A 20307-nucleotide genomic window follows, 5' to 3' on the forward strand; every position below is an offset into this window, starting at 1 on the left:
GGAAAGACCATAGAGTGAAAGGCGAGGATCAGGATACATTGCAAATACGACGCCACCATGTGGACGGAGTCAAATTTGTTTTGAAAAACAAAAAACACCACACACGCACTCGTGCATGCATGCGCGCGCACACACACACACACACACACACACACACACACACACACACACACACACACACACACACACACACACACACACACACACACACACACACACACACACACACACACACACACACACACACACACACACACACACACACACACACACACACACACACAGATTGATTGGAATATTTATTAACAGTTTGCAGAATTACAGTACATTTTATTTTGATAAGCCTATACTGACAATGTTAAAGGGATATTTCACTTTTGGAGTTTGTCATTTCATCTCTGCAGTCTTATGTGAACACCCAGACAGTTTTTAAGTTGCTCGATTCAGTATTTAGATATTTGATATTAATTTAGCTGCCCCGCCCCCTCCCTATACAAATCCATTGTAACTTTAAACCATTTTAACCATGATAGATTCATCAAAAACACCCGTCTTTTTATGGTGACTGATACTGTCAGCAACTAGGGGACACAGAGGCACCGGAAAGCCATAAACTGCAGAGTATAAAATAAGAAGAATTAACAAACACACTCAGACAGACAGGACCTATTACAACACCCTGCCATTTATTGCTGCGGAAAAACATATTTTCTAAACAGGGGAACAAGGGGGGAAAGCAAAAACAAAAACAATTTGTGTCCTTGTTATTAGCCCTGTCAACGTTTACATAATGTTTCTGTCCAGTGTCTACAAATATTTTGAAATGTGAAATAGGAGAGCTACACTGCCAATCAGTCTTAAAATGGGACTAGAGGCAAATTAGTATTCAGGTATAAAACTTGCACACAATCTTTCTCAATTGCAGATTTACAATTTGGAACCACAGAAGACACCACAAAGTCCTAGGTAGGTAAGCTGGTATCTTCGCTGTTCATTTTAGTTTATCTGGTTTTGTAACAATGCACTGAATAACACAATTAACATAAAAATCACACTTGTGTGAAGTGAGGGGCTAGCGCACCTCAAAAATTGATATTGAACCCCTGGGCAAATTCATGTAAAATTAAATTAATAATATTAGTCCACACCCGTTCAGGGATATATACCCAATCCCTACCTCCCAAACTCCTCCTGCCCCCCACTGGGTGTCCCCTGTGGCACACTCGCTATGCAATGCTCTGCCAATCGCAGCGCAGAATGACACACCTTCCAGCCAATCACAGTGCACAATATCTGAGGACTCATTCCGTCCACACATTTCGTCCTCAAATTTCGAGGAAGCAATATATCTAGAATAATTACTTACGCAAGCAGAGCGTGCAAGTAATGTTATCAGTCAGGTGCTACGATGCGTATGTCCCTTAGCAGCATATGATATGACATCATATGCTCATATGCTGGCACATAGCAGACCATGCACCAGTGACGTAGAGTCTGTGGGGGCCGGGGGGCCAGGGCCCCCATGAGGAATTGGACCAGGGATCTCGGCCCCCATGAGGAATTGGACCTGATTATATATTCGCCTCGGTTCGTCCTGTTTGTGCCGCAGCAGGTCGCGCCCGTTCGCACAATTCTCGTCTTGCGGCGGGCCCCCATGACGATTATAAAAACATTTCGTCTCTGCCTGCTCTCTGTGCTAGCTCTCCACTTACCCTCATCCTCCTACAGCTTCTTGGCGTTGAATTTTTTAACCGCTGCTATGTGTTTTTTCCCACGTCTGTGTTCCGATTTACATTGGGCAATGTTCTTGCAGTCTGCCGCGCACAGGATATGGTGGGAACAAAGTACACAGCAAACTAGGACTTTGCCTTTGTAGTTACGAAACTCCTCGAACATCCTCCAGTTGCGAACATCCTCCACGTCTCCATTGTCCATGATGACGTCTTCTTTTTGGCTCTCTCCCCCGGGGACAGTCGAGTCATTCTCTCCAGGTGTTGCCGTGTCCTCCTGGCGAGCCGTGGCGGCCGCTGTGTGGCTGTCCGTGTTGTTGGCAGGTGACTCCTGGGGACACGTGGATAAAAGCAAAATAAAATAATCAAAATATCAATCATCAATCATTAAAATATAATCAATTATTAGCACAATGTGTGCAAATATGATGTTTTTGTAGCCATGGAGATTGAGGATTTAACCTTTACTTTTATGAAATGTGCAACATCATTGGGGTTTTCTGGAATACTGATAATTTTGAGACAACAAAAAGACGGCGAGGGGCGAGCCACCATTGGCGAGATTCTGATTCCTATATCGGTTGTGATCGACTTGCACGGGTACAATGCAGGCTTCAAGCCGGCAGGCATTCGCAGTCACAACCATGCTAGTAAAAATAATGTCAACAACGGTGGTGGCTTACTCAGTGTCGGCTCCACGCCTCTACCCTCTAGCGGCCAGCGACCATGGCAGAATCCACGTTTCAACCCGCCAGGCAGGCTGAGGCAGCCGTGGTGTGACGCCACTTCCATTTCAACAAATAAGCACAAACAAACTACTTCACATGAACGATATTGATGTTAACAGGAGATTTGGTGGGGGATCCGACGTTCTCTCATCTTGGATGAGTCGGATCCTTCCCCTCCTGCTCTGGCTGGCCGCTGCTCAGCGAGCGAGGTCTGAGCAGACCCGAGAAACATACACTCCGCGGGAGGTTAGCCAGTAAGCCACCGTTGTGAGAACTGCTGCTGGATTTCAGACCAGGCGCTACATAGCGATTCCCATAATTTCGATAAATAATCATAAACATACTATTTTATGTTGGTAAAACTACGATATTTTAGGGGAAATATATATTGCGTGGCGCAATTTCCATTTTCATAATATAAAACCGTGCAGCTGGGGACTGGGGTTGAAGACACCGTCACACCCTTGCGCTGTTGTCACTCCCCCACTAACCCCCTTCTCCCGGCTGTAAACACCTAGAACTCAAAACAACCCAGAGGCTGCCTACAGGAAAACACCCCAGCATCATCAAAAAGGGGATGCTAAAGGGGGAAAAGGCCAAAACTATATATAAAGTTGTCTATATTACCTTTAACACACTAACTATTTCTGTGCCCGGGTTTATAGTGATTTTTCACCTACTTTTGAAAAATCACAGAATATTTTGCCTCGATCCTTTCCGTGCACGAATGCTCTCAAATGCTCTCTCAAACCGCGTCTGGATGCACCGCGTTGTGAGCTTGTAGATCTGCCTTTTCGATAGACTGAGAAGCGCGACACAGGCAAACGATGATGCACAACGCAACCACCCGTCGCGTCCCGGCCCCGTATATAGCGAGTGGCCCATGACGTCAGGACCCCAGGAAGACTAGAGGCTCAGGCATGTGTCTCTAATGGGGATCCTTCAATAAACATAAACATAAACACGTCAGCCGCTGTGGCTATACCCTATAACAGGCTCGTCAAGCAAATAGCTTATTGATACTCGGGTATCGATAAATGCCGAACCGGATGTGTAATGAACCTGATTTTCAGGCTCCATCCCTAAACGGGAGTCGGCTATCGATTACACCAATTTACGTGAAATAATTTATTTACGGGATTGGCAGGCGGCCAGACTAAAGCAGATTTACGGGATCTACGTGAGTGGCGCTTAGACTTGGAGATACGCTAAATAGGGCGCTCAATGCTGCCAGCTAAATGTTGTAATGACTACTACGAAAATATATGTGCTTAAAAGAAACGCAAGGATACAGAGTGAATTCATGAAGTGAAAACATTAGATTGAAATAATTTTAAAAATGGTAAATGCTTTACTAACTTTAGTTTAAAATGACAATGAATACAAATCTGCTCACCTTTTCCATCAGGGTTGCATATATTTCCTCTTCTGTTGGTAATTCTACTTCCAGCTGTCCTTTTCTCTGACTTTCTTTTTGCCCTTCCTTTTGTTCTGCCATTATCTTTTCTTCTGTTTGGAATGTTGCTTTCTTGATAGTAGAGACGCGTGCTTGCTGTCCAGCTAGGCCTCCATCTAGTTTCTTTAAAATGTTCTTTTGATCCACTCCTGCTGGCTTTTTAAAAATCTTTGGTTGCACCCCTGACTTGGTCACAGGGCCAGACTTTGCTCGAGCTATAGAATTTATAACAAACTTCAGCTCTTCTGACAGACTAAAAACAAAAACCTCCGTTTTCTTCACACCAGTGAGTTGTATGAGGTTATTATGAGGTAATGACCGTCCAGTTTGGCCCTTAATCACTGACACATCTGTGCTGAAGTGAGAATGTCCAAGTGCAGTGTTGCAGCCAGCAGGTGGATACGGATGGATATATGGATGAGGGTAATCTTGGCCAAACAAGGCTCCAGTGTCAGGAGGGGGACATAAAGGAGTCATTGCATAATTACAAAAACCAGGGGGATAGGAGGATGAAGGTGGAATGACATTAGACCCATAGTTCCAAGCTGTTGAGAAAGCGCCGTTACTAGGGTCACTGTGGTAGGTGGTGTACTCTGAGTGCTGGACAGTATTGATGGCATGAGGGTAACAAAGGTCTGATTGCTGTCCAGTTTGGCCTTCACTCAGTGACAGGTCTGAGTTCTGCTCTAGTCTCTTTAAAATATTGTGTTCTTTTCCTGCTAGCTCTTGTAAAAACTTGAGCTCCTTCTCTGAATTATTTGCAGGGTCACTGTTTACTAGAGCTATAACCTTTCTAACTGTATCTAGCTCCTGCTTCAAGTGCTCTACTGAAGGGTATTTTGGAATTGCAGAGGCACCATCAGAATTATATGTTGGAATTGCAGATCCAGCATCGGACTGGTACGTTGGAATTGCAGATCCAGGATCAGAATGGTACGTTGGAATTGCAGATCCAGCATCGGACTGGTACGTTGGAATTGCAGATCCAGGATCAGAATGGTACGTTGGAATTGCAGATCCAGCATCGGACTGGTACGTTGGAATTGCAGATCCAGAATCAGAATGGTACGTTGGAATTGCAGATGCAGCATCAGGATAAGGAACGAGATATTCTGGGGTCTCTGGATACAGATGGTGACCAGGAGCACCATCTCTTGAAACAATTGTATTATTGTCTTTATCACAATCTCGTTCTCTCTCTTGCGCTCTCCTACTCTCTCTGCTTCTCCGCCTAGAGTGTTGGTATTCAAAACATTGCGTTTGTTCTCTGCTATCCCTGAAGGTTTTGCTGGAGGAATGCTGATGGCAGGAGGGACTAGATCTAGGGCTGTCAGGCACTGAGGTGAATGAAGAGGAAGGACTGCGAGGACTTTGTGAATTCTGCTGATGTTTCTCACTCACCCTTGTGCTGGCCAACTCCTTTAGTTTAGTTTCATGTTTTATCCCATAGAGCCTCTCCTGTGTGCGTTCGGCCAGTTTGCACATGTCATCTGCATCCAAACTAAAACCAATGGTCTTCAGAATGTTTTGCAACTCTTCCTGATGCTGCTCCAGTTTGGGTTTCTTCTCCTCCACCACTGGGGGAGACCTGGATCTACGACTAGAGCCAAAATGGCTACTGCCTCTATCATCACTGCGGGTGGATATCTCCTCAGGCTGGATGTTTCTTTTACCTTCCCAATTGGACATTTCTTTACTAGATAGCTCAGTCTTCCTCTCTTCACTGCAAGACCAACGGTCTCTCTGCCCAGCTCCACTTCGCAATTGTTTGCTCTCACTCTTGAACACATCTGACTTTTCCTTCACAACAGGGGGCGGGCTATGCAGAAGCTCCTGACCAGTAGGGGGAAGCGTATTGTCATCATTGACTATTTTAGTAAGCATGTCAATGTCCACCCCTTTGTTAAGTACACTGAGGAAACGCTGGAATCCGTTGACAACCAAGTCATTTTCCGCCACTGTGGTACTAGGGCTCTCACAGGAAGGGGGTGGTTTAACGGGGACCTATCGAAGAGCAGATTAAAAAAAGATCAGTTCGCTAAATAGTGAAGTATGCCTCAGTTAAAAAAATAATGTGAGTGAGCTTCAAGCTTAGACCAGGCTTTTCAACGCACGTTTACGCATGCGAGCCCCCCATACGCGCACTTAAAATAGGACTGGATCTATAAGTGCGTGTGTGCGTACACGCGTAAACGCACGCTGAAAAGCCTGGTGTAGCTCGGCCGTCACTCGTTTATTTTACACAAGTCTAACCCGATAATAATGACAAAACTAATAACATATGGGCCACCTGTTTGAGGGTGGTGTACTAGTCCAGTGGTTCTCAGGGGTAGAGTGGCTGGATGGTAACCGCAAGGTTGCCAGTTCGAACCCGGGCTCCCCCAGAGTTAGTGTCGAAGTGTCCTTGGGCAAGACACTGAACCCCTAATTGCTCCTGATGTGCTGGTTGGTGCCTTGCATGGTTTCCGCCACCATCGGTGTAAGAATGTGTGCGTGAATGGGTGAATGTAATGCACAATCTATGTAAAGCATTTTACCATTTTACCAGTATGTATACCTCTAGGGGTATGTAGAGGTACTAAAGGGGGAGTGTGAGAGAATGTGGAACATGTAAAAACTGGACTAATTTTAAGTCTTTCACTGCTTCACGGGTTATCGTTCATTCTTACATCGGGTGGATATGTCATATGTCCAAAACGGCTATGTTTCAGGATTCAAATTCAAAAGTAACAAAACAATTGCAGATCTATATGTTCAAAATGTGTTGCTACTTCTGTATGACACTGTAGTATGGCAAAGTAGGGCATTCATTTACCATTTAAAATGTTATCTTTTTCTAAGTAACATGTAGTCCTGGTACATTGATGCAGAAACCAGGAAAAGGGGGGTACTGAAGCAAAAAAGGTTTGGGAACCACTGTACTAGCCTACTCTGTCTATACTGTAAGTATCAAGTGCAGTGTTCCATGCAGGCGCTAATGACATCTCTCATCAGCTTATATAATTTACAATGTTCTATCGTCGAGCCAAAACAGTCACCATAGATATGGTTTTCTTGATGTGGGTGATGCCCACATCAAGAAAACATTCCAATGACAATCAAGTTTAATGAAAACTAAATCTAACTGGCAAACAAACATATATAGACAAATATTTATAGATTTCATATCCAAAGTGGCAATTCAAATAAATATTATGCATGGAGGAATTGTACAATAGTTAAGGTTGGGTATGTGATATAAATATATATATATTTTTTTCTCTATAATTCTTATCCCACGATTTTGCAACTTAGTTTTTTCACCCAGTGCCAATTATCTAATGTAATCCTGGGCGCTACACTTCCTCTGCCAACCTGGGGATGTGATAATTTTGTTAAGTGATAGTTCTATACGGCCTTCTGATACTAATCATTGCTATACGTAGTTTGTGAGTATAGCGAGTGCTTTTTCAGTAAAATGGGTATCCCCGTCTTTCCAGCTCTGTAGCAATCTGAGAACCCATTGGCAAAACAACGCCCTCTTTTGCTTTGAAGTTGACATGATTCAACAGTGTCTCAAGAGACTAGCTCTGTTGTAAACCAAAAAAATGCATTTTCAAGTCGGGAATTAATTTTATCCAATCAGAAAAGATATCTCACACAATATACAGGAAAAAGTTAAATCGGAAGTGACGCAAAGAGATGATTGCCTGAAATGAATGGCAACCCACTTGAAAATGTATTTTCTGATTATTAAAGGACTGGAGAGACAGGAAAACCCCTATTGCTGAACACTCAATAGCAGTGATTACTTCATCAGAATATAGTGTGTTGACATTTTCCATACAAACCTCCCCATGTGAATCCAATACACCAGAATTATGGTGCCTGTTCATCAAAGCTTTCATTCTGACTTTTAGAGGATGGTCATCTTTGTTCACGGTATTCGTCTTCACAGGATTAGGTGATGGCAGGTGGTCAGATGGAGTGGAAAAGGCCTGCGGTTAGAAGGAAAATTGTTCATTACACCATTTGAGGCACATATACAGCAGGCATATTAAATAGTTTTTATTTTTACTTTTTTTTAATCACCTTTATTTTAATAATCATCCCATTGAGATTAAAACATATTTTACAAGACCAAAACAGATATATATGGAGGATATATTAATATAATATATTATATTAATAAATTATTATAATGTTCACACACAATACACCACAAAAATACATGCATGAAGGGCATGAGTAAATAGTAAATGAGAAATAGCCACACATTCCTCAGTCCTCACAGTTGCCGACATATAATCAAACACCAATATTTTGGCTATAATGAATTGCACTTTTATAGCGCTTTTCCAAGTGCTCAAAGCGCTTTACAATCGTTCATTAATTTATACATTGGGAGGTGAAGCGGGGAACAGTCGACGCCAGCGTCCTCACTTCCCATATTCACACCAATGGTGGCAAGCTCACACCGACAGACTCAGAGAGGCAATGCAGGGTTCAGTGTCTTGCCCAAGGACACTTCGACATGTGGACAGGAGGAGCCGGGATTCGAACCGCCGATCCAAGGATCATTGGACGACCTGCTCTACCTCCTGAGCCACAGCTGCCCTGTGAAGCCTTAATTTAGCTACTAATGGTAAATGTGTACGATTAGTTAACATAACTATTGTATTTATAAGGTTCTTATTTCAATAACACGATTCTGTTGTGCCTTCTGTAATCTCTGCACATACATGTAATCTATGTATTTCAGAGAAAATAAAAGGTTGAATGAAGGCTTCCTACCCGAAAAGTTGGTGTGTGATTTAATGTCACTGTAACTATGTGATCTGAGAATAAATTCCTTACCAATAACTTTCTTCTATGCGTTTGTAAATGTCTAGTAACACACCTGTGACAGCTGCTGACAGTTGGTGTACCATTAATAACCTATATGCAGGCAAAATTTGCTTTAATTCTGCTTCAAGTAGCATGCAAGGGGTCAAACTACTAACTAGGGTTTATTCCAAATCCATTGCATATGTATTTGAACACTCCTTGGCTAAAAACAGGAGTGTTTTTTGTGTAAAACAAATGCTTAGTTTTTGACCCCTCACATGATGCTGTAGTAAATAACCTATCACATACCTTTGCAAGAAACCCATCAGACCAACGTTGCTGCAAAATAACATTCACCCTCTCTTTCAGTGGTCTATTTTTGTAGGTTGAAGACCATTTACTACTGGAAAAACCTACACCCTTTTCTCCTGTATTTTTCACAGAACTGTCCACTTTGCTGTGCGAGAGATCTTCACGATCTTCTTTAAACATCTGACATGGTGTCTTTGCTTTTAATAGTCCAGTTGTTTTCATAGCATCCATAGTTTTCTTGTGGAGTATCTGCTTCTCAATCTGTTGAAGTTCTCTCCTCTTCCTTGCCAACTCTTCATCTATCTTACTCAGTTCCTCTGGTTCGCTGTCTGGGTCCGACTCTGATGTGACCATTTCTGAGTTAAGAATATTGGAATTCAGCTTGTATGACCTATGCCTATGGGATGAAGGATTGTGATGCTCTAATTCTTTATTAGTAGCAATAGCCATCATGGTATGTGGTTGTTTGTTGTCATTCACTGAATAATAACCACAATGTGGGACATTCTCTGTATTTTCCCTGGAATCAGTCCTCTGTCTTGGATCAAGGCTTTCCCATTGTCTCTGGTTCGTGTACTGCCAGTCTGTAGGATTCATTGTTTACTCCGTTCCAGTTTATATGTTGGTGAGATTACTGCATAGTAAAACAAGGGGGAAACATTAGATTAAAATAAATCAACAATGTCCAACGGAAATAACACATATGCCTCATATGGAACTTCTCCCTCCAGTATGAGCAGAGGTTCCATATAACACTGCTACTCAACCCACGGCTTACTCTGTTTACTTTTTAGACCAGTCGTGTAGTCCGTTACAAAATACATTTGTGGACTTGGACTTTTGCTGAGTGGCCCCTGAGCCATGCATGACACATTTCTCTCTACGACCATAATGACCGTATCATTTTAGGTAGACCTGACATTATTAAAACATGCTGCTGCGTTTCCGCTGATTTTCCGAAAAACGCGACCAGTCTGCAAGGACCTACTGTGTTAATTCAACAAATTGGACAAACGACTTTTACCTATTCCAAATGAAATATAACTATCCAGACGAGCCCATCTTCAGTCGCATCTCCAACGAAACATCAATATGTCCATTTCACATCACAGGTGTAAGCTGTTAAAGTGAGTTGAGTTTAGTAGAGTTATATGGGTTGCACACAACTAATATTCTTTTTACCGTGTCCATGAAAATGTACGTGAGGAAGCTAAGTTAGCAAACAACACATCCAACTTGTTTTGTGGTGTTCAAATGTTAAAGACTGCAAATAGGATGCCACCATCTGGACGGAGTGCGTTTTGCATTTCTGTCTGCGCTATCTCCACCAGGTCTGGTAGTCTATTCAGGAATCAGAATCTTGAAAACTAGTACAGTTAAGTTCAGTAACAATTGTTTTATACAAAATATCTATAAGTAGACAGACTAACATACTTGTTGTGCTAAACAGCCCATTTAAAATCCTATGGATTGTCTTTGTAATTCATTCATGTGTTCGCTTTAATGTAGAGGTAAAGATGGGGCTGATTTCAATTAATTCATGTATAACGTTTAATATTACATTATAATGTATCAGTTTAGTTTATTTTTATAATTTAAAGTATATATAATATTTGCTTGTAGTGGAGTAGATGTGTAGTCTAATGAACATATCTCAAATACGACTTTAATATGAATTACTCAGTCATTACTAATATGAAGTACAGACTCACAGTACAATCTACATCAGGTTTGTCCACTTACTAACAGTTGAAATTTCGAGTCGTGTTCATGGTTTCTGCCATTTCTGAATTCACTCAGTTTGTGTGATGAGTCAACACCTCTTGGTTCACTGTACTGCCCATATATATATATATATATATATATATATACACACAGACACACACACACGTATCCTCAGAAACATCTGACCCAGCCGGGGTGATCAAGTCCCGACTTACGTCCCAGTAGCTACCCTCGATCAGTCGCATTAGGGAAAAACCATGGCCACACAATCCGTTCCTCCTGAACTAATCTGGTACCATTCTGGGAATTTCTGGCACGTGGAAGGACTAGGCTCTGTGGGTTGACTCCTGTCCGGACCCCTCCTACGTCTCACCAGGTCCACACCTGCTCTCACCAGGTCCAGCCCCTGTGCGTTGTACCAGACTCCCAGCACCAGGCACTTCATTCAGGAATGGTGGATTCTCGAGCCACAATGGTTCCGCAGGCTCCACCTTGCCCATGATGGTGCCAGCCTGCGGCTTGAATGGCCCTCCTAAAGGCCTCACCGTGGGTTTGTTGGGCCTCTTCCTCATGGAAGACAAAGGGTGGGGTGCCATTTGTTTTAGTTATTCTATTTATAGTGACTATATAAAGATACAAATACTGCAGGAATTGAAAAGTACATTAAACTTTATTCTGCAAGGTGAGGTTCATGGGTTAAAGTGAGAAACGCCTGGTGAGAAGTACAATCTACTAACAGGTGATATTTGTTCAGGGTTTCTGCCATTTCTGAATTCTGTCAGACAAGTCAGTTTATGTGATGTCGATTTTGCTGACATTGAATGGTTTAGGTTTAAGATATAAGCTGAGATGTTTATTTTACTTTTAATGTATGTACAAAAATGTGTTATCTCCTCCAGTCAACACCTCTTGGTCGACTATGAAACTATGAAAAACATATTACAGGAATTGACAAGTACATTAAACTGCAAGGTGAGGTTCATGAGTCAAAGTGCAACATTGTTTTCTCACTCAAAGTGTATAAAAGGGTATCTGCACATTTCTAATCTAAGGGCAGATTCACAGTAACTATGGTCCCGGGTGCGCACTCGGGACCACTTGGCAGATGCTGTGGTAGTGTGAATGCTGCGTACCGTTCCCCAGAGGATCACCCAACCATTCCCCGGACCGTATGGAGGTAGTCTCAGGACCGATTGAAGTGTACTCGGATACGGATCGATGCAATGTGAAAGCATTGAACACAGTTGAATGAAGTGTACTCGGGTGTGGAAGAATCAAGGCCAATGTGAATCATGGACAGCAGGGACCAGGAAATCGCATTCGGGAACAGTTTGAATCAGTGTGAATCTCCCTAAAGTGACAATTGATTAACTTTTAAGACCTTTTTAATACCGTAAAAACATTATAAAAATGGTCAGATATTACCTAAGAAAGAGGAAAATATTGTGAAAATAGACAATCCAGTAGGGCCTACAATTCCAAGTGCTTGTCAGGGTGCAGGGACCAGGGTCCCCAGTTCAAATGTGATTCTTGTGGGGTGATGTTGCCTGAAAAATGGGGTCCTGGGGCCCCCCGGGGTTCCTTGAAGAAGATTAATGATGTATGTATTGAGTACAATGAACCACAATGGAAACAAGCCTCTTGGGCTTTTTGTGTTATCATTTTAGCATAACCTTTTGACTGTACTACCTGTACTGTTAACAAACCTGCTAATTAAGTATTCCTTCATTCAATCAATCAATCAATCAATCAACCAATCCATTGGGTGTCCAGCAAAATGAGGAACAGTTTAAATGCTTAGACTTAATTTATTTATTTTTGGCTATTCGAAACCATTTATTTTTTCGAGAAATGTTGACAAATCTAAGCACCCAAATACTGTACATAACAAATACCCAAATATTGTGCAATAACAATTAGGGTGCTGCCCATGAAGAAAGAGGCCCAGTAGGAGTCACAGTGATGGGGAGGCTGTGTTCTGGCAGGAGAACAGTTACACTTAGGGTTTGCTTCCTTGCTCCCCTCAAGGGCTAGCCAGCAGCAACAACCTGTAAGCAAGGGGGTTGCAAGCCATGGCAAGTAAGCATACACCTTGAGTCCAAATGTTTGACTGGCTCTGTATGATATACGGTATATAAAAATGAGTTGGTCTATATCTGGAGTTAGGCTGCATCAAGCTCATGCACCTTGGTATGAGCTATACGTTTTAAAAACACAAAAACATTTGACTTGGAATAATTCACTGAATGTGTAGTAGAGAGGTTTAACTTACATTCACCAGTCATTTGCATTAGGCCGAGTTTCTGTTGGTTTTTGGACCTGCTGCTTCATCTTCTGATTAAATGCTGCAAGCTAAACATTGGAATGACAAAAAAAAGATTCAATGTCAAATGATTGTCAATGTCAAATGAACCCCAAGTAAAGGTGTCATATTTCCCCACTTGGTCAAGGGCCTCAGGCATCACTTTACAACACCATGCATGAATTGTTGTTGTTTTGTTTACCAGAAAACAAAGAAAATCTATGTGCGGCACCCTATTCCCATGATGCATGCTACAACTGTTACATTCTTCTATATGAGCTCTGTCAAGTGACCATTAACGATGACGTGTTCAATGGTTAAACGTAGCACAACGTCATACTCTATATATTTCAAATCATATTATAAACTTCGGCTCATATTAATATGTCACTAGTGCAACATTATGAATGTTTTTAAAAGGACAAATCCCTATCGAGTCATTTGTGCAATACTAACTAGCAGATGGCTTGGATGAGATGTAGACACACCGTCCGTCATGCCTGATGTTAACTTTAAATGCTGAAGGAGGTCAATACTCAGGACTAGAGGACGTCTACAGAGGCTATGTGCATGACATCATCATCATACGTTAGGTGAGAAACAATGTTAAACTCACTTTGCCACTCACTTTATGCATGTGCAGACCCAAAAAAAACTAAAGTATATTTTGTTGTCCATGATTAAGATTTTGTCCAGGAGAGATAACAGGCAAACATTGACCAAAATAACAATTATTTTACATTCTCCAATTGTGTAGACTTCTTGTAAATTAACTTAGTAATACAGATGTTTAACCAAAATGTAACTACTTTCTATAATTTAGCTGGGGACCACCTGGTCCACTGGTGGTCCTCAGACCACTGATTGAAAACTACTGACATAGTGGAAACATTAACTCAGTTGAAATGAGGAAAATGTGTAAATGCTAGTATGAAAGAGACCATATAAAAAGGTTTGCTCACCTTTTTCTTCAGATTTGCCTTTATTTGCTCTTCTGTTGGCAATGCTCGTTCCATCTGCCCTGCCTCCGATTTATCCTCTCCAGGCAGCTCTGGAGAAAGGTTATTTGTAGTGTTCCCAGAAGGGAATTTACTTTTTCCAATTTGAGCTGGATCTTTTTCATCGTTTACAGAGCTGCAGGCTGCTAGAGCTGCTAGAGTCATTTCGTTTTGTTCTGCTATTTTCGCTTCTTTTCTTTGTATGTTCACATCGGTGAGAGTATTACTGGTGTGGCAATAACGATGGCCCTGTTGCTGTTCAGTTTGGCTCAGTGACGGATCTGAGTTGAACAAGACAGTTGGCAATTCTCCCTCCAACTGCTTTGCTTCTGTGCTAAACTTATCAAGCGGATATGAATTAAGGGCATCTAATTCCCGTTTATTTTCTTCTCTCAAAATATCAATTCTCCGTTTCCTCCTTAGAAGTTTTTTAAAATTCTCCTGTTGCGCCGATTCAGAGTACTCCTTACGGTTCGATTTTGCAACTCGAATATACCTTCCAATCCAACTTGCTGTGCTCTCTAGCTTCTGCATTTCTTTATTTTGTTTCCATACTGCATTTTTATATGCTTCAAATGTGGAGAATTCCATCTTGTCAATTTTCATCTCGGTGAGTTGTGTCAGACAGCGGGCAGTTCCACTAGACTGACTCCGAGTATTGATGACGTGGATTATATCCCTTTCATTTTCTTGTACTTGCACATCAGTGCTAGGCTGTTCCTGCCTTTTATTCATCCTGTTACTTTTTTGATTTGCTTTACGTATTGATTTTTTTGTTCTTTTTGTTTTTTTGTTTAGTTGTTGACAGAAAACAGTTCCACTAGATGTCTCAGTATTGAGGACGTGGGTTGCTGTCGTCTTCTGCTGTACTTCTGTGCCAGCCTCTTCTGGTGGCTCTGGACAAAGGGTATTTGTAGTGATCCCACAAGGGGAATTACTTGACTGCATTTGAGCTGGATCCTTTTGACTGTTCTCAGAGATACTACCTAGAGCTACAGCTGGAGTCATTAATTCCCTTACTTTAGATTGTTCAATTTTCCTCTGCATTTTTTTAATTGCTTTTGCTTTACGTTTTGCTCTTCTATAGCTCTTACTCTTAGTAGCTGTTTTATAGCTGAAACTAGACGTCTCAGTATTGATGACGTGGGTTGCTGTCTTCTTCTGCTGTACTTTTGTGCCGGCCACTACAGGCTGCTCTGGACGAAGGGTATTTGTAGTGATCCCAGAATGAAAATACCTTGTCTGCACTTGATGCATTTGCCCCTGCGGTTTTATGTTGACTTGTGTCAGATAGCGGACAGTGTCATTAGACCTCCCAGTATTGATGATGTGGCGGTACTGAGGGCCTGATTGCTGTCCAGTTTGGCAGGAAAGTGCATTGTTGGGAGCAGCAGGCAGATGTGGATGAGGGTAAACCTGGGCAGGCAAGGCTCCAGTGTTAGAGGGACATAAATTATTCACTGAATTACAAAAAACAGGGGGATAGGAGTAAGAAGAAGGTGGAATGGCATTGGGCCCATAGTTCCAAGCTATGGAGGGAGTACCGTTACTATGGTAAGTGTGGTAGGCAGTGTACTCTGAGTGCTGGACAGGACTGTATGTTGGAATTGCAGATGCAGCTCCAGAATTGTAAGTTGGAATTACAGATGCAGCATCAAAAATGTATGTTGGAATTGCAGATGCAGCATCAGGATAAGGTACATTATATTCTGGGTCCTCTGGAGAGGGATCAGGAGAGACATCTTTGGAACAAATTATATTATTGTCTCTATTACCATCTCTCGCTTGCTCGCTGCTTTTTTGTCTAGAGTAAGAAGTTTGAGTTTGTTCTCTGCTATCCCTGAATGTTTTGCTGGGGGAATGCTGACGGTGAGAGGGACTAGAACTAGGGCTGTCAGATACTGAGGTCGACGAAGAGGAACGACTGTGATCACTTTGTACATGCTGCTGAATTCTCTTACTCTCCCCTGTACTGTCTAACCTCTGTTTGGTTTCATTCTTTCTGCCATAGAGCCTCTCCTGTGTGCGTTCGGTCAGTTTGCACATGTCATCTGCATCCAAACTAAAACCAATTGTCTTCAGAATGCTTTGGAGATCTTCCTGATGCTGCTCCAGTTTGGGTTTCTTCTCCACCACAGGGGGAGACCTGGATATACGACTAGAGACAAGATTGCAGCTGCCTGCATCATCACTCTGGACAGATTCCTCCTCACGCTGGATGTTTCCTTTAACTCCCCGATGGGAATTATCTTGATTGCGTAGTTCAGTCTTCCTCTCTTCACTGTAAGACTGAGAGTACTTCTGCTCAACTCCACGTTGTAATTGTTGGCTGTCACTCTTGCAAACATCTGACTTTTCCTTCACAACAGGTGGTTGACTATGCAAAATCTTCTGACCAGTAAGGTGATGCTCCTTGTCATCATTGACTATTTTAGTCAGCACTTCAATGTCCACAACTTTGTTAAGTACATTGAGAAAACGCTGGAATCCTTGGACAACCAAGTCATTTCCCACAACTGTGGTACTGGGGCTCTGGCTGGGAAGGTGTGTTTTCACAACAGGGACCTACCGAAGGGCACATGAAAGAAAACATCACTATGTTTGTTAAAGAGTGAAGCATGCTCAGTTACAATAATTAACCCATTTAGGACAGGAACCCCTGTTATGTACAGTATATTGCAACATTGCAGAATTGAACAATAGATAAGTGTTGGCATGATAAAGTTGTTGGTGTGTTCAACAAAACTACAAACCTCCCCATGTGAATCCAATACACCATAACTACGGCGCCTGTTCATCAAAGCTTTCATTCTGAGTTTTAGAGGATGGTCATCTTGGTTCAAGGTCGACATATTTGTCTTCTCCACAGGATTGAGTAATGGAAGGTGGTCATATGGACTGGAAAAGGCCTGCAGTTAGAATGAAAATGCTTCATTACACTATTTTAATAATAAACTTTATTTATCATCATTTTTCGACCACGGTCGAGATCATGGATTTCACAATGCACAATTAGACTTTATTTATAGAGCACCTTTCTTGACACGAGTGTAGCGTAAAGTGCTTTACAAAACAAATAAAGTACAAAAAATATACAATAAATAAAAAGCTAAATATATCAAACACCAGAACAATCGAGGCACAGCCAAAGTACCATAGATGCTAAAAACATCAAACAACATCACAATCAGAGCAAGGTCAGTAAAAAGCATTAGACAGAGGCATAAAAAAGGCAACAAAATAGGTAGAACAGTGAGTCTAATAAGAAAAATAAAAGGTAAAAAGCTTAGCCAAATGCAAGGGTGAAAAAGTAAGTCTTAAGCTGTGTTTTAAAAACATCTAGAGAGGGTGCCAGTCTGGCCCGTGGAAGCAGAACGCTGCTTCGCCATATTTCTTAAATGCCATTTTTTAGGCTTTTCAAGCAGGCCAGCAGTGGCGGACCTAAGGGGGCGGTTTGGGAGTTTGGGACATACCTGGGCCTGCACATTGTAGTGTATACACTGTGTAGGGGCAATGGGGCATGTATTAAATAAATAGATACTGTATGTGTACATCATATACACCACAAAAAAACATGTGGTGTGTAGAGCATGTAATAATCAAAGAAATAGTGACACATTCTTCAGTCCTCATAGTTCTTGACTAATCACTCAATATTTTAGCTATTATTTACAAATTGAATATATCAAACAGGCAGTGTTCTTTGATAAAGCAAAATATGTAAATAAATACAGTATATATTAATGAGCTGTAGTCCCAGATTTCCAGAAGGTGGCATTGATTGGCTTGGCAGCAGATTTGACCGAAAAACACAAATAACACCTTCATGTGTTTCCCTTTCAAATCTGCTGCCTAGCCATTTAAATGAAGCGATAGGGCAATGAACTGGAACTTGAAACAGGTATGGAAACACAGGACTACAGTTATTCAGAGCCTGTTCTGTCTCCATAGATACAAATCAACCTACCACATACCTTTGCAAGAAAACGACCAGGGCACCTTTGCTGCAAAATGACATTCACCCTCTCTTTCAGTGGTCCATTGTTGTAGGCTGAAGACCATGTACCGCAGGAGAAACCTACATACTTTCCGCTGGCGCTCATAAAGGGCTGGGTATTTTTCACAGAACTGTCCACTTTGCTATGTGAGAGATCCTCTTCTCGGTCAATTTTAAACATCTGATATGGTGTCTTTGCTTTAAAAAATGGCTCAGTTGTTTTCATAGAAATGGTAGCTTTCTTCAGACTTATCTGCTCCTCAATCTGTTGAAGTTCTCTCAACTTCCTTGCCAACTCTCCATCTACATTTCTCAGTTCCACTGGTTCACCATCTGGGTCTGTGGCCTTTCCTGGGGTGATGTTATTGGACATCTCTGTCTTTTGCCTGGAATCAGTCCTCCGTCTTGGATCAAGGCTTTCCCATTGTCTCTGGTGAGTGTATTTCCAGTCTGTAGGATTCATTGTCGTTTACTCTATTCCAGTTCATATGTTGGTTGGATTTATTACTGTGTAGTAAAGCAAGATGAAAACATGAGGTGAAGTGTAATCATTTGTCAAAATAGACAATTTAATTGAGGTGCCGAGATGTCTCTAGTGCCTATACCTATCCTATTACCCATGATATGATTGTATTCTGATCTCCAGCAGAACATAAGTCATCACATTGCTAACCCAGTCTTCTCCCATAGGTGGCCATTCTTCCAGAAGACTGTGCACCTCTAGTAGTTCTGATCCATAGCGTAGGACGTTAGTAAAAACAGAGAGATGTGTTGCGTGAAGCGTTGCTCCTTCTTAAGACTAGAAGTTGCTAACGCTAAGGATCAGAGCTTCTCACCCACAGTGCCCACTCTTCTCTGTCTTCCCCAAACATGGTGCCCAGATTTCCCAAGTGCCCCCCCTTTCTGTACTCGCGAGTCGCGACTAGGGTTAGTGGTTATTTAGATATTCTAATAGTCTAATTAACTCAATAATCTCTATTACATACCCGGTAGTCTCTTTAAATGAACTCAACTAAGACGGTAACGACCGAGATTATTGATTATTCACCTTAACTGTCCAGACGAGCCTCTTCAGACTTCAGTCGCATTTCCAACGAATCATCATATTTCCATTTCACATCACAGGTCAGGTGAAAGCTCATTATAGTTACAGTTGCTTGCACAGTAAAAACAATGAATACCGGTAATTAACCCGCGTTGATTATATATAAGATTAGCGTGAGGAAGAAAGTTAGCCGTTAGCCCTATGGCTATGAGTTAGCCATAATGGTGTTGAAAGAATACAGATTGTAAATAAATACGACGCCACCATCTGGACGGAGTGCATCTTTGTTTGCGCGCGCGCACGCACGCACGCACGCACACACACCCACGCACCGTAGCGTTATTATTTATCCCACCGTCATTATACTGTACTCAAGTAGTCAACACTGTTGATTGGATTGGATACAATTAGTATCCCGACCTGAAAATTAGTGTTCTGTTTACCAAGGAACTGTTACAAAAGGAGTTGGAGAGGGAGAAACTATTGAATGATTAATACCGGAATATAGCTATTTAACACTTAAACAAAAACAAAGATGGGACAGATTTGAATTAATTCAGGTGCTGCTGGGTAGCCTTATTAACCTAGTATATTACATAATCATATCAGTTCATGCATGTTTTATATTTATCATGTAAACCTGAAAAGGAAATACAATATATTTTGTCTTAATTGTTTTTGTTATATTAATTGTAATTGGGTTTTTTATAGACATGACAAACAAGACACCAGACTAATGCATAATAAACGAGTGACAGGAAATATACAATATTTACCTCAGATGTAGTGGCGTAGATAATGTATAAAATTGGAATTACCCAAGCTGTTATTCAATAGTAATTAGTTACACTAGTTGTGAAATGTATAATAAATAACATTTAACAGGTGAAATGTGGAGTGGTGTTCACTGTTTTTGCCATTTGACTGAATTCTATTGAAGACAGCCAGTTTGTATGTCGTCAATTTTTCAAATGGTATAATACAAGTTTAAGATAACATTGATTACTCCGAGATGTTCATTTTACCCTTTTATTTTACGCTTAGGGCTTCTTCATGGAACGCAGCAAATCAGGCTGGAAAACAGGCTACCAGGGATCCGATGAGGGTTTTTGGAACCAGTTATTACATATTATTAATATTTACTAAACTTCTACACCTTATTATAAAACAGAAATTGATTCATGACCTAAATATACAGAAACATCAAA

General features: G+C 41.5%; 1 protein-coding gene and 1 long non-coding RNA gene across 3 annotated transcripts; both read right to left on the reverse strand.

Moving 5' to 3' along the window:
• Window positions 1–363: 363 nt before the first annotated feature.
• Window positions 364–10315, reverse strand: LOC306921698 (uncharacterized protein). Of its 2 annotated transcripts, none has more exons than XM_079498958.1 (5): window positions 10215–10315; window positions 9030–9666; window positions 7745–7891; window positions 3855–5918; window positions 364–2061 (listed from the first exon to the last, which is right to left on the reverse strand). In XM_079498958.1, exons 2-5 carry the CDS (start codon window positions 9627–9629, stop codon window positions 1723–1725), a joined length of 3150 nt encoding a protein of 1049 aa, XP_079355084.1. In that variant the 5' UTR covers window positions 9630–9666; window positions 10215–10315; the 3' UTR covers window positions 364–1722. The 2 variants fall into 2 exon arrangements, with proteins under 2 accessions (XP_079355084.1, XP_079355083.1); XM_079498957.1 differs by having other exon boundaries at window positions 10057–10240.
• Window positions 10316–12554: 2239 nt separating this feature from the next.
• On the reverse strand, window positions 12555–19341 carry LOC306921727. The gene is made up of 6 exons (XR_013789816.1): window positions 19103–19341; window positions 18032–18561; window positions 16811–16966; window positions 14022–16622; window positions 13030–13109; window positions 12555–12805 (listed from the first exon to the last, which is right to left on the reverse strand). It is a non-coding gene; the product is annotated as an uncharacterized lncRNA (long non-coding RNA).
• Between the last annotated feature and the right edge of the window lie 966 nt (window positions 19342–20307).

This window comes from Electrona antarctica, assembly GCF_951216825.1.
Source record: "Electrona antarctica genome assembly, chromosome: 4".
In the NCBI taxonomy this organism is placed as follows: Eukaryota; Metazoa; Chordata; class Actinopteri; order Myctophiformes; family Myctophidae; genus Electrona; species Electrona antarctica.

Excerpts from the sequence above, each read along its gene's own strand:
- LOC306921698 (XM_079498958.1), bottom strand. The coding sequence starts at position 9,629 with ATGAATCCTACAGACTGGCAGTACACGAACCAGAGACAATGGGAAAGC. Across the intron at positions 7,892-9,029 it reads CTGATGGGTTTCTTGCAAAG|GCCTTTTCCACTCCATCTGA; the intron begins GTATGTGATAGG and ends TTCTAACCGCAG. Across the intron at positions 2,062-3,854 it reads ATGCAACCCTGATGGAAAAG|GAGTCACCTGCCAACAACAC; the intron begins GTGAGCAGATTT and ends ACGTGTCCCCAG.